The following is a 14,574-nucleotide window of genomic DNA, read 5'->3' as shown; positions in this document are numbered from 1 at the left end:
AAAGAAGAGCAAAAGGAAGCAGTGGAAGAGTTGCATTGCTGTTAGCCAATCAGAGACGACGTAATAATGAGTACGCTTCAAAATCCTGCTGTTATATGCCCCTCCCCCCACCCTTATGGATAACTTCTGCAGAAAATGACTCACAAGGCTTTCATTCATAGAGACTACAGCAGATTTAAGTGTAGGCCACCTGTAAGGGAAGATCTTGCATGAAGAGAAGCTTACAGAGCTTGTTTAGTGGATGACTCAGTTAACCCAAACTCACAATTGGCTCAACATATTAACACAATTAACTAAAATGTAGTTAGTTTGCTTTAACTGAGGTTGATTAGCTGTGGTCACCATCTTTAATCCTTAAACAAACGACTCTTTACTGAGACTTCACCAGTGGTTTGTGAGATATTTTGCTACCACGCACATGCAAGCAGACACAGATGAAAACTTTCTCACGCTTTGGCAGCAACAAAAAAGATGAAAACCATTTGACCAATTTAGTGGGATGAGTTGGCAAACAAGAAGTAAAGACAATCAAATATAATCATGTAGTATGATTCTGTCACGTGTGTCTTGCCTAAAATTAGAGATGAAACTCCAGCTTCAGCAGGGTTGGACTTCATAACCTTTATTACAATATTAATAATGAACATGCATGTTTAATGACTCCACCACATAAATGGCTTTTTCCTTCACATGTGAATTTATGATCACGTCTGCTTTCAGGCCGGGCAAGTGATGTGTCGCAGGATGGTGTGCGACTGCGACAACCCCAACGCCGACCTGTTCTGCTGCCCTGAGTGCGACCCGAGACTGAGCAGCCAGTGCCTGCACCAGAACGGCCTGCTCACCTTTGGCAGTGGCGACACATGGGTGGAGAACTGCCAGCAGTGCCAGTGCCTGGTGGGTACATGTCCAACAAACATAACCCAATTATATTGTTAATAAAATAAATGTATGTTTCAGGAGTCAGCCAACACCATTTTAGGTGATAGTGGCAACATCGTAAGCATTTATAGCTGTACCGCAGCACCCACACAAAAAATATCTCGGTCGCCATAGAAATACTGATCAAGGAGAGATGTGCAGTGCAATAAAATAAAAAGTCAAGGTGAAATATTTTGTAGAAAGAGAGCGGGAGTGATTACGAGGTGAACGGGAGTGTTCTGCAGAGAGGAGAAAGAGGAAGATTGGTTTTTGTATGGTGCAAAAATAAAAAGAATTACTTTGATTAGTAAAAATTCATAGACCAGTTTTCACTGTAAGTCAGCTGTGATGGAGTCTCGCACTCCACTGAGGGCTTCTTCCAAGGTTGGGAGAACAGGAGAGGCTGGCGTGTGTGTGTGTGTGTGTGTGTGCGTGCGTGCGTGCGTGTGTGTGTGTGTGTGTGTGTGTGTGTGTGTGTGTGTGCGTGCGTGCGTGCGTGCGTGTGTGTGTGCGTGCGTGCGTGTGTGTGTGTGCGTGTGTGTGTGTGTGTGCGTGTGTGTGTGTGCGTGTGTGCGTGTGTGTGCGCGTGCATGTGTGTGTGTGCGTGTGTGTGTGTGTGCGTGTGTGTGTGTGTGTGTGATGAGGACCTGCTATAAGTGTGTTTTGGATATTTTCTAGTGCCCTCTGCTGTGACTGCAACGCTCTTCTTCCATGCCAAACAACCAAATAACACAATGTTCACCACATAAATCTTCGCTCTGCAAGACATCTGCACTATTTACGTTTGTGTTCACATCTTCGGCTGTGCTGACCTTTTCCCAGGTTTACTCACTGCTGTCGTTGAAGCAACAGGGAAACATTTTTGCGAGTGTTTCCCAATAAATCTGACAAAATCAAAGCAATCTTTTTCATGCTATGCCTCTCTTACCTTACATCTAAATGTGTATTAAATGGAAATAGCATGCTTTATGTTTTGCAGTGCTGTCTAGACTTACACTCACACCCGTGTTTTATTCCCTCTGTTCAGTTACTAAGGATCTTCACTAAGAATCTCAGACAAGTTCTCTTCTACGTCTTCTTTTCAACACTGTTGCCTTTAAATATCACCCGTCCTCGTAGCCTGGATACTGTGATGTTGGCTTCAGTCTGACAGATTTATCCTCTGAGCAGCGGCTCCCCTCCCATTCCCTCCTCATCCAAGTCATCTCATGCCATTGTAATAATGTCCTGCTGCCTGGACCTTGGGGCAGTTCTTTGGATTTCTTACAGTGCGCCATTATAGCAGAGAGCTCAGAAATCACAGCTCAGCTGAGAGGCAGCAGGGAAGCGCAGTTGGCTGAAAATGAGATGGCTCTGCTTTGCTCCCTGCTGCAGCCGTGCTCACTGCAGGCACTTATACATGTTGACACACTTTTGAGGAGGCTGACATGCCCATCACAACAGCGCGACAACGGTACACTGTAAACCTGAGCATGTACATATGCTTATAAAAATGGCACAGGCAACACACAGAAGTCTAGTCACACACACACACACACACACACACACACACACACACACACACACACACACACACACACACGCACACACACGCACACACACACACGCACACACGCACACACACACACGCACACACGCACACACGCACACACACACACTGAGACATTAAAGACGCCCAATTAAAGATGCACATATGTACAGATGCAGCAAAGGACCACCAGCACTCAGGATAAAGAGTGGCACTCAAAGGCGTTTCTGCGACTCCTTACCGCCGCTCCGGTAGCATGACAGAGATGTGAAATGAACCTTGAATGCTTCGACACTTAGCAGAGCAATGGCTGTCCAAAACTCAACGGGGGGCTTAAAACACAGTGACAGCAGGCAGATGGGCAAAACATGCACCCAGAACTGAAAATTTTTTTCCCTAAATCATTTCAAATCAAGAATGTGGCCTTTTGCACACACACAAAACCACTTGTGATTTTTTTATCTTGTTAATTTGCCAGCATATCAAGGGAGCACTAATTTCCATTACCATCCATGTAAGTTGTACTTAAGGTCGAGGTGCATGGAAAAAAGAAATGGGAATGTGATTGTTTGAGGCTAATTCCCAGGCAAAGACAAATGTCACCAGTTTTAATCTCCTGAAGGCATTTTGCAAGCATTCAGTCTTGCACAAAGTGAAAGCGTTGCGTGCAAAGAGTGAGGAGATTAAAATGCAATGAGATACCGAGAACTCTGAATGAAAAGTAAGATTAAAATAACAGCTCTCATTTTGTTTTGTGAGAAAATCAAAGGCAGGCTTTGGTTTTAGCTTGACAAAGATTTCACGCCACAGAAGATCACATCTACATAGAAAGACAAAAATGAGGATTGCTGTCATTGATACCTGAGGCTATTTGCTACCCCTCCCTGTAGCTGAAGGGGAAGAAAGCCTTTCAGACAGGCAGAATGAGAGTGGGGGTGTTTACAAGAGTACATGGAGACAAGGAATGGACATTAGCGCCATGGGAGTCTGTGTGCTTTACAGCAAGCCTAATTTACTACAACTTTTCCAAAACGCTGAGCCAAACAATTTTCAGTGATATTAAATATCCCCAGTGGGACACTTGCATCAAGCTTCAAACTGTATCTTCAGCTGCATGTATGGTCCAAACTTGTAAAGCTTTACCAATGAATGACTGCAAGAGTGTGCCACTGTTGTCAATTCAGGCAGAAGTGGGTCAAAACGGAGCGATGCAGAATGTGTGCAGGTGTGTATGCAGGATTGTGCAAAGACAGTCAAAATAAATGATCCGTTTTCTCAGGCCAATTGAAAGTGGCAGCGGGAAAAATCCAATAAGGCTTTCCTGGCTGAAAGTTTGCTGTGAGATTAATATGGGAACAACAATAAGACAATTAGAAAGCTGCAGCATTTACTGCAGAAACTGCTGACTTTGGTGGAAGATTGCGCTGCTCATCTATATTTTCTAGGCACCTTAACAACTTTTTTCTCCTCCCATCAAGTAGTCGTTCCCTCTGGCGTGCTAATACACAGCGTCAGGAGAAATCTGCATGTTTGCGTTAATAGTTTGCTTAGATGTATAAATTGCAAAAGAGCATTTGTGTAGATGGTCTCATACTTTGTGTCCTTCTCTGTCCACACCCTTCACAGCAGGGGCAGGTGGACTGCTGGCCTCTGCCCTGCCCGCCTGTGGACTGCGAGTTCACCGTGGTGCCCGAGGGCGAGTGCTGTCCCCGCTGTGTCACTGACCCCTGTCAGGCCGACACCATCCGCAACGACATCACCAAGACGTGCACGGACGAGCACAACATTTCACGCTTCAGCGGCTCCTCCTGGATTAAACACGGCACAGAGTGCACCCTGTGCCAGTGCAAGGTAGGCTACTGGCAACAACCGCAGCATCACAACAGGAAATGAGTCTGACTTTCTACTGCAGACTAAACACAAAAAAGGTGGTTTGTCAAGTGGCCAACAGGGTAGGAAGTGTGGCGGTTTTTATATGGAATGGCACAAAAACTGAAGGAAAAGACGTTTAAATGATGCTAGAGTTTGAATGGAGTACAAAAAAACATGAACAGAAAGAGTGATTACACATTTATTACTAAGAAGGAAAAATTCCAGTGATTATACAAAAGCTGCAGAAACAGAGAGAATAAACACAGATGCCCTTTCCTTCATAATTTCCTTTTACATCTGGTTTTGTTGTCGATCGAGCCCGATCTCTTGGTTTTCAAACCAATCAGAATCAGGTGTAAAAGTTTGGATTTAATCTTATTAAACAACAAATGTGACATCTACAATTCATTCCGAGATGGAGATTTTCAAACCTACGAACAACGGCTTGGTTTCAATTTCAACTAATTCCACTACATCAATATTCATTGTTTCTTGGATGGCAGCTCCATAAAGTCACACAATTAATGGCAGACAGGGATTCATAACATTTAACTGTTAGCTAGCAGGCTATGCAATGAACAGGAGAGTGAACATGTCTGCAGTTTGGAAGTATTTTAAACCAGAAACTAAGCGTTGCAACAACCAGTTGCCGTGTGTGTATACTGGGTAATACACATGGTGGAGAAAACAGAGTTGTGTGATATGCCGCCTTAAAAAATTACTGTCTCTTTTCCCTTCAGGTGTCGCCACAGAGAATCACCTGTCTCCATTAAGTGCTGAGTCACCATTTATTCAGTTTTTAAATGATTATTTCTGATTGTAATCGGTCAATCTGAGTTTTTCATGCAGGCCGAACATAAAAATAGTCTTCTACACATATCTCCTGCATCAGCTTTGGATAGAACATAGACAGAAAGGTTTGTGATTTACAATCAGCTGTGGCTGATGGCTAAGCTGTCAGCTAATTACAACATGGCTGCACTGCACTGGTCTCCAGCTGAGGCAGCCGCACCTCCACCTGGCTCAGCCACTCAGTTGCGTAATGACACGTTGGCGCTCTGAGCCACTTGCCTCATTGAAAAAAAATGCCCTCCTCGCCCTTTTCATCCAGTGATCGCAGTAAACAGGAAATCCTCCAGAATGCTGCAGAATCTGTGTGCTCATCTCCTGAGCGGTAAACGTAATGAGAGCGTGTGCACGCGCGAGCGCACACGTGCTCGTTGTAATGATTTAAATTACATGTTATTTAATAAGCCATAAGGCGAAGGATTCCATAGGAAATATGAAATCCACCTTATGGATCTGTGAGGTTATTTTAAACCAGAAGATTGGAACTTTTCAATGCAGGGATTAGATAACAGCTTCGTATTCACTCAGAGACAACAGAAGAGAGAGCGTTGTGTTTAAAGATTTATTAAAAACAAATTAAACTAGAACTGCAAGCAGTTATCAACGGGTTCCAAGCCCCCAGCGCCAGTCGCCCACCCGCCCCGCCCTCAACTTCGCCAGTCCTCACGCGGTCCCGCCCCAAAAACACGTTCTCCCGCCGGCGTCCCGTCAGCTCACTTCAACCGGCGCAATGAAAGTAACACTCAGGATACGTCATTAAACCTGCAAAGCCTATACACATATCTTTCAGAGGCATGGCTGACTTCTCAATCGTGATTACAATGGAATTCCACTGTTTCCTTATTAAAGAACGTGAAGATTTAATGAGTGAGATTATCAAACAATCATCTATACATCAACAGAATATTACAAATAACATAAAGACTTGATAATGTCTTTAGATTTAATAGATTTTCAACAAAAACAATGAGTTTCATTTTGTGACTTACTGATCAATTGTTTTAAAAAATCATGAAAAATACATAAATCATCATAAAATTACCAAAATATTCTCACATGGCAGTGTTAACATGCGGAATAATATGATGTTGTTTTTAAATCAGTTGACTCAAAGCTTTTTTGAAGAAAAATTAGGAAATATAACTATAAAGTTCACAACAAAAATTTAAATATTCATAAAAAAATAGTGCTACTTTCTATAATTAGGAGAAAAATCTCAGATCACCGTAGGTACGTGTGGAATGTTGTTAATGGCTTATATTTACTGTATACCTAAAAAGTTTTCTAACAAAAATTAATTACGTTGTTGTCCAACTATACAGAAAAACTGGTAAAAAGTTAAAAATTCATTAAAAATCTATGCTTTTGTACAGAAATCTCAAAATATTCCCAGGTTGCCTCTGTGACGTGAGAATTCTTTTTATATTTTTGTTGGGGTCATAAATGTAAAACTGTACTTACAATAAAATAATATTTGCATTAGTGTCTGTAGACAAAAATATGTCCTAAAATTAAACACAAGGGGGAGCTCATATCAAGACGACATTTTTTTTGTTTCATAAACCACCTAAGAGTGAACTTTGTAGCAAATTACAAGAAGGTTGTGAGAACAGAATTTGCGCTACAATTGCTAGCCTAAAAATGTATTTTCATAAATATAAAGCGTAAACCTCAACATGGAGCTGCGGCTTTCGTGACATAAGCTCTAGCCTATCCAGCTAACACAATCTGGAAATCTTAGCCTCTTACATGCAAATAATGATTTTTAGGAAATTTTTCAAATTTGAAATTTTAAATGATCATAAGCCACGCCCACTTTGATAAATCATTACCATATTGATAATGTAATCTTAAGACTCTATAGTGATGACAACCACTAAGTTTCGTGCAGATCCATTTAGCCAGTTCAGCAGTATAATTTCTTCCCAGTTATAGCGCCCCCTATTGTTTAATCAAGTTGAAAACCAGGACATACACTTGAATTGACCTTAGGTATGACTGTTATGAACAGCTTTGAAAAATGTCAAAATCTTTTGAAGTTACTCTAAAAAAACTTTTTCATTCTCCAAAATTTTAAAAAAAAAATCATATTAAAAAAAATAAGCAAATTATCCAAAATCCCTTCACATCTTTTGGTCAGCCGCTCCTCCTCTCTTGTCAGGGAAAGATGTGATGTGATTGAGTTTGACGGCCGGGAGGAGTTAACGAAAGTACGTTGGACTTACTATGCAAATTTCTACTAATTTGCATAAGTTTAAAACATTTTGTAAAATACTCATCTAAATTTGACTGACTCAATGAACATACTGGATGAGATCATTTGTTTTTTTACGAAAGTAATGGGGAGAAACATGCCAAAAATATTTTTGGGGTACCACAGCGCCACCTATTGGACAAAATTCAAAAAATTTTCTGTGATTGTAGATGTCATTATGACTGATATGAATTGTAATTTTCTGTATAGAATATGTATTTTTCAGGAGTAAATGGGCGAAAACGTTTAAAGCCTATTTATAGCCTATAAGCCACGCCCACTTTTTAATCATTTTCAAAATATAGCTTAAGGGTCCGATGATTAACATATGTGCCAAGTTCTGTGGAAATCCATCAAGCCGTTTAGCTGAAACAAACTTTTTGACTCTTTAGCGCCCCCTATTGGTGAATCCACACAAAATCGGGTAGATAGGGCTTACCGCTCATACTTCATAAGGGTGTAGAGTCTCATCAATTTATCTTGAGAAATGGTGAAGATATCATCAATTACCACATGTGCTAGCTAGCACACTGATTTTGACATGGTGTCATTAGCCCAATTTTCAATATTTCTGCATTTTTCTTCATCACCACAACTTATCTTAGTCCATAGATCATATGTACGAAGTTTGAAGTTGATTCGACGAAAAATGACGAATAGGTGATTAAAAGTAAGTTTTGAGTTTTTTGCGATCTAGCAAAAAATCTAGTTAGGCGGAAATGGGCGTGGCCAATACAAAAAAGATGGAGAATCACCCAAGGATCATGTACATATAAAGTTTATGACTGTAGGACCTACGGTTTGGGAGCTAGTAGCTGAAACGTGTTGACCTCCGCAATAGCGCCACCTAGGTGACGCGGGGTCCAAATTTTCGAATCTGAGTAGCGGTCAGGATTTTGTATCAGACTGCCATGTCAGATTTTTCCTGGCAATTTCTGGCTCCTGCCCCCATACAAACGTAGCGGAGAAGAATAATAAATAACTAGAACTGCAAGCAGTTATCAACGGGTTCCAAGCCCCCAGCGCCAGTCGCCCACCCGGCCCCGCCCTCACCTTCGCCAGTCCTCACGCGGTCCCGTCCCAAAAACACGTTCTCCCGCCGGCGTCCCGTCAGCTCACTTCAACCGGCGCAATGACAGTAACACTCAGGATACGTCATTAAACTTGCAAAGCCTATCCACAAATCTTTCAGAGGCATGGCTGACTTCTCAATCGTGATTACAATGGAATTCCACTGTTTCCCTATTAAAGAACGTGAAGATTTAATGAGTGAGATTATCAAACAATGATCTATACATCAACAGAATATTACAAATAACAAAAATACTTGATAATGTCTTTAGATTTAAAAGATTTTCAACAAAAACTATGAGTTTCATTTTGTGACTTATTGACCAAATGTTTTAAAAAATCATGAAAAATACATAAATCATCCTAAAATTACCAAAATATTCTCACATGGCAGTGTTAACATGCGGAATAATATGATGTTGTTTTTAAATCAGTAGACTCAAAGCTTTTTTGAAGAAAAATTGGGAAATATAACTATAAAGGTCACAACAAAAATTAAAATATTCATAAAAACATAGTGCTACTTTCTAAAATTAGGAGAAAAATCTCAGATCACCATAGGTACATGTGGAATGTTGTAAATGGCTTATATTTACTGTATACTTAAAAAGCTTTCTAACAAAAATTAATTACGTTGTTGTCCAACTATACAGAAAAACTGGTAAAAAGTTAAAAATTCATTAAAAATCTATGCTTTTGAACAGAAATCTCAAAATATTCCCAGGTTGCCTCAGTGATGTGAGAATTCTTCTCATATTTTTGTTGGGGTCATAAATGTAAAACTGTACTTACAATAAAATAATATTTGCATTAGTGGCTGTACACAAAAATTAGTCCTATAATTAAACACAAGGGGGAGCTCAAATCAAGATGACATTTTTTAATTTCATAAACCACCTAAGAGTGAACTTTTTGCCAAATTACAAGAAGATTGTGAGAAAAGAATTTGCGCTACAATTGCTAGCCTAAAAATGTATTTTCATAAATATAAAGCGCAAACCTCTTCGTGGAGCTGCGGCTTTCGTGACATAAGCTCTAGCCTATCCAGTTAACACAATCTGGAAATCTTAGCCTCTTACTTGCAAATAATGATTTTTAGGAAATTTTTCAAATTTGAAATTTTAAATGATCATAAACCACGCCCACTTTGATCAATCATTACCATATTGATAATGTAATCTTAAGACTCTATATTATTGACAAGCACTAAGTTTCGTGCAGATCCATTTAGCCAGTTCAGCAGTATAATTTCTTCCTAGTTATAGCGCCCCCTATTGTTTAATCAAGTTGAAAACCAGAACATACACTTGAATTGACCTTAGGTATGACTGTTATGAACAGCTTTGAAAAATGTCAAAATCTTTTGAAGTTACGCTAAAAAAACTTTTTCATTCCCCAAAAATAATTTTAAAAAATCATATTAAAAAAAATAAGCAAATTATCCAAAATCCCTTCACAACTTTTGGTCAGCCGCTCCTCCTCTCTTGTCAGGGAAAGTTGTGATGTGATTGAGTTTGACGGCCGGGAGGAGTTAACGAAAGTACGTTGGACTTACTATGCAAATTTCTACTAATTTGCATAAGTTTAAAACATTTTTTAAAATACTCATCTAAATTTGACTGACTCAATGAACATACTGGATGAGATCATTTGTTTTTTTACGAAAGTAATGGGGAGAAACATGCCAAAAATATTTTTGGGGTACCACAGCGCCACCTATGGGACAAAATTCAAAAAATTTTCTGTGATTGTAGATGTCATTATGACTGATATGAATTGTAATTTTCTGTATAGAATATGTATTTTTCAGGAGTAAATGGGCGAAAACGTTTAAAGCCTATTTATAGCCTATAAGCCACGCCCACTTTTTAATCATTTTCAAAATATAGCTTAAGGGTCCGATGATTAACATATGTGCCAAGTTCTGTGGAAATCCATCAAGCCGTTTAGCTGAAACAAACTTTTTGACTCTTTAGCGCCCCCTATTGGTGAATCCACACAAAATCGGGTAGATAGGGCTTACCGCTCATACTTCATAAGGGTCTGGAGTCTCATAAATTTATCTTGAGAAATGGTGAAGATATCATCAATTACCACATGTGCTAGCTAGCACACTGATTTTGACATGGTGTCATTAGCCCAATTTTCAATATTTCTGCATTTTTCTTTCATCACCACAACTTATCTTAGTCCATAGATCATATGTACGAAGTTTGAAGTTGATTCGACGAAAAATGACGAATAGGTGATTAAAAGTAAGTTTTGCGTTTTTTGCGATCTAGCAAAAAATCTAGTTAGGCGGAAATGGGCGTGGCCAATACAAAAAAGATGGAGAATCACCCAAGGATCATGTACATATAAAGTTTATGACTGTACGACATACGGTTTGGGAGCTAGTAGCTGAAACGTGTTGACCTCCGCAATAGCGCCACCTAGGTGACGCGGGGTCCAAATTTTCGAATCTGAGTAGCGGTCAGGATTTTCTATCAGACTGCCATGTCAGATTTTCCCTGGCAATTTCAGGCTCTTGCCCCCATAAAGATCAAGCGGAGAAGAATAATAAATAACTAGAACTGCAAGCAGTTATCAACGGGTTCCAAGCCCCCAGCGCCAGTCGCCCACCCGGCCCCGCCCTCACCTTCGCCGGTCCTCACGCGGTCCCGCCCCAAAAACACGTTCTCCCGCCGGCGTCCCGTCAGCTCACTTCAACCGGCGCAATGAAAGTAACACTCAGGATACGTCATTAAACCTGCAAATCCTATACACATCTTTCAGAGGCATGGCTGACTTCTCAATCGTGATTACAATGGAATTCCACTGTTTCCTTATTAAAGAACGTGAAGATTTAATGAGTGAGATTATCAAACAATAATCTATACATCAACAGAATATTACAAACAACATAAATACTTGATAATGTCTTTAGATTTAATTGATTTTCAACAAAAACAATGAGTTTCATTTTGTGACTTACTGACCAAATGTTTCAAAAAATCATGAAAAATACATAACTCATCATAAAATTACCAAAATATTCTCACATGGCAGTGTTGACATGTGGAATAATATGATGTTGTTTTTAAATCAGTAGACTCAAAGCTTTTTTGAAGAAAAATCAGTAAATATAACTGTAAGGGTCACAGTCAAAATTAAAATATTCATAAAAAAATAGTGCTACTTTCTAAAATTTATAGAAAAATCTCAGATCACCATAGGTACATGTTGAATGTTGTAATTGGTTTATATTTACTGTATACCTAAAAAACTTTCTAACAAAAATTAATTACGTTGTTGTCCAACTATACAGAAAAACTGGCAAAAAGTTAAAAAATCATTAAAAATCAATGCTTTCGTACAAAAATCTCAAAATATTCCGAGATTGCCTCTGTGATGTGAGAATTCTTTTTATATTTTTGTTGGGGTCATAAAGGTAAAATTGTACCTACAATAAAATAATATTTGCGTTAGTTGCTGTAGACAAAAATATGTCCTATAATTAAACACAAGGGGGAGCTCAAATCAAGACGACATTTTTTTTTGTTTCATAAACCACCTAAGAGTGAACTTTATGGCAAATGTCAAGAAGATTGTGAAAACAGAATTTGCGCTACAATTGCTAGCCTAAAAATATATTTTTGTAAATTTAAAGCGCAAACATCTTCGTGGAGCTGCGGTTTTCAATATCTAAGCTCATGGCTATCCAGTTAACATAATCTGGAAAACGTAGCTTCTTACATGAAAATAATGATTTTTAGGAAATTTTTCAAATTTGAAATTTTAAATGATCATAAACCACGCCCACATTGATCAATCATTACCATATTGATAATGTAGTCTTAAGACTCTACAATGATGACAACCACTAAGTTTCGTGCAGATCCATTTAACCAGGTCAGCAGTATAATGTATTGCTATTTATAGCGCCCCCTATTGTTTAATCAAGGTGAAAATCAAGACATACACTTGAATTGACCTTAGGTTTGACTGTTATGAACAGCTTTGAAAAATGTCAAAATATTTTGAAGTTATGCTAAAAAAACTTTTTCATTCCCCAAAAAATATTTAAAAAATTCATATTTAAAAAAGTAAGAAAATTATCCAAAATCCCTTCAGATCGTTTGGTCAGCCGCTCCTCCTCTCTTGTCAGGCAAAGTTGTGATGTGATTGGGTTTGATGGCCGGGAGGAGTTAACGAAAGTACGTTTGACTTACTATGCAAATTTCTACTAATTAGCATAAGTTTAAAACATTTTTTAAAATACTCATCTTAATTTGACTGAGTCAATGAACATACTGGATGAGACCATTTGCTTGTTTACTAAAATATTGAGGAGAAAAATGCCAAAAACATTTTTGGGGTACAACAGCGCCAACTATTGGACAAACTTCAAAAAAATTTCTGTGATTGTAGATGTCACTATGACTGATATAATTTGTAACTTTCTGTATAGAATATGTATTTTTCATCAGTTAAAGGGCAAAAAATTTTAAAGACTATAAGCCACGCCCACTTTTTAATCATTTTCAAAATATAGCTTAAGGGTCCAATGATTAACATATGTGCCAAGTTCTGTGGAAATCCATCAAGCCGTTTAGCTCAAACTAACTTTTTGACTCTTTAGCGCCCCCTTTTGGTGAATCCAAACAAAATGGGGAAGGTAGGGCTTACCGCTCATACTTCATAAGGGTCTAGAGTCTCATCACTTTATCTTGAGATATGGTGAAGATATCATCAATTAGCACATGTGCTAGCTAGCGCACTGATTTTGACATGGTGTCATTAGCCCAATTTTCAATATTTCTGCGTTTTTCTGCATCACAACAACTTATCTTAGTCCATAGATCATATGTACGAAGTTTGAAGTTGATTCGACGAAAAATGACGAATAGGTGATTAAAACAAAGCTTTGCATTTTTTGCGATCTAGCAAAAAATCTAGTTAGGCGGAAATGGGCGTGGCCAATACAAAAAAGATGGGGAATCATCCAAGGATCATGTACATATAAAGTTTTTGACTGTAGGACCTACGGTTTGGGAGCTAGTAGCTGAAACGTGTTGACCTCCGCAATAGCGCCACCTAGGTGACGCGGGGTCCAAATTTTTGAATCTGAGTAGCGGTCAGGATTTTCTATCAGACTGCCATGTCAGATTTTCCCTGACAATTTCAGGCTCTTGCGCCCATATAGTTTTAGCGGAGAAGAATAATAATAAACTAGAACTGCAAGCAGTTATCAACGGGTTCCAAGCCCCCAGCGCCAGTCGCCCACCCGCCCCGCCCTCAACTTCGCCGGTCCTCACGCGGTCCCGCCCCAAAAACATGTTCTCCCGCCGGCGTCCCGTCAGCTCACTTCAACCGGCGCAATGAAAGTAACACTCAGGATACGTCATTAAACCTGCAAAGCCTATACACATCTTTCAGAGGCATGGCTGACTTCTCAATCGTGATTACAATGGAATTCCACTGTTTCCTTATTAAAGAACGTGAAGATTTAATGAGTGAGATTATCAAACAATAATCTATACATCAACAGAATATTACAAACAACATAAATACTTGATAATGTCCTTAGATTTAATTGATTTTCAACAAAAACAATGAGTTTCATTTTGTTACTTACTGACCAAATGTTTCAAAAAATCATGAAAAATACATAACTCATCATAAAATTACCAAAATATTCTCACATGGCAGTGTTAACATGTGGAATAATATGATGTTGTTTTTAAATCAGTAGACTCAAAGCTTTTTTGAAGAAAAATCAGTAAATATAACTGTAAGGGTCACAGTCAAAATTAAAATATTCATAAAAAAATAGTGCTACTTTCTAAAATTTATAGAAAAATCTCAGATCACCATAGGCACATGTGGAATGTTATAAATGTGTTATATTTACTTTGTACCTAAAAAAAACTTTCTTACAAAAATTAGTTACTTTTTGTCCAACTATACAAAAAACTGGCAAAAAGTAAAAAATTCATTAAAAATCAATGCTTTTGTACAAAAATCTCAAAATATTCCGAGATTGCCTCTGTGATGTGAGAATTCTTTTTATATTTTTGTTGGGGTCATAAATGTAAAA

General features: G+C 38.7%; 1 protein-coding gene across 1 annotated transcript in view; it reads left to right on the top strand.

Annotated features, from left to right (window-relative positions):
- Positions 1–14,574, top strand: part of nell2a (neural EGFL like 2a) — a 449,405-nt gene that overhangs the window by 128,784 nt on the left and 306,047 nt on the right. The window contains exons 18-19 of the mRNA XM_054733610.2: positions 721–897; positions 4,076–4,300. Of these exons, the coding sequence (XP_054589585.1) occupies positions 721–897; positions 4,076–4,300 (402 nt within the window). The remainder of the gene's footprint in view (positions 1–720; positions 898–4,075; positions 4,301–14,574) is intronic.

The sequence above is a fragment of the Nothobranchius furzeri genome, chromosome 4 (assembly GCF_043380555.1).
Source record: "Nothobranchius furzeri strain GRZ-AD chromosome 4, NfurGRZ-RIMD1, whole genome shotgun sequence".
NCBI classification, from domain to species: domain Eukaryota; kingdom Metazoa; phylum Chordata; class Actinopteri; order Cyprinodontiformes; family Nothobranchiidae; genus Nothobranchius; species Nothobranchius furzeri.
Note: the sequence above shows the minus strand (reverse complement) of the source record. Positions and strands in the feature narration are given on the sequence as shown.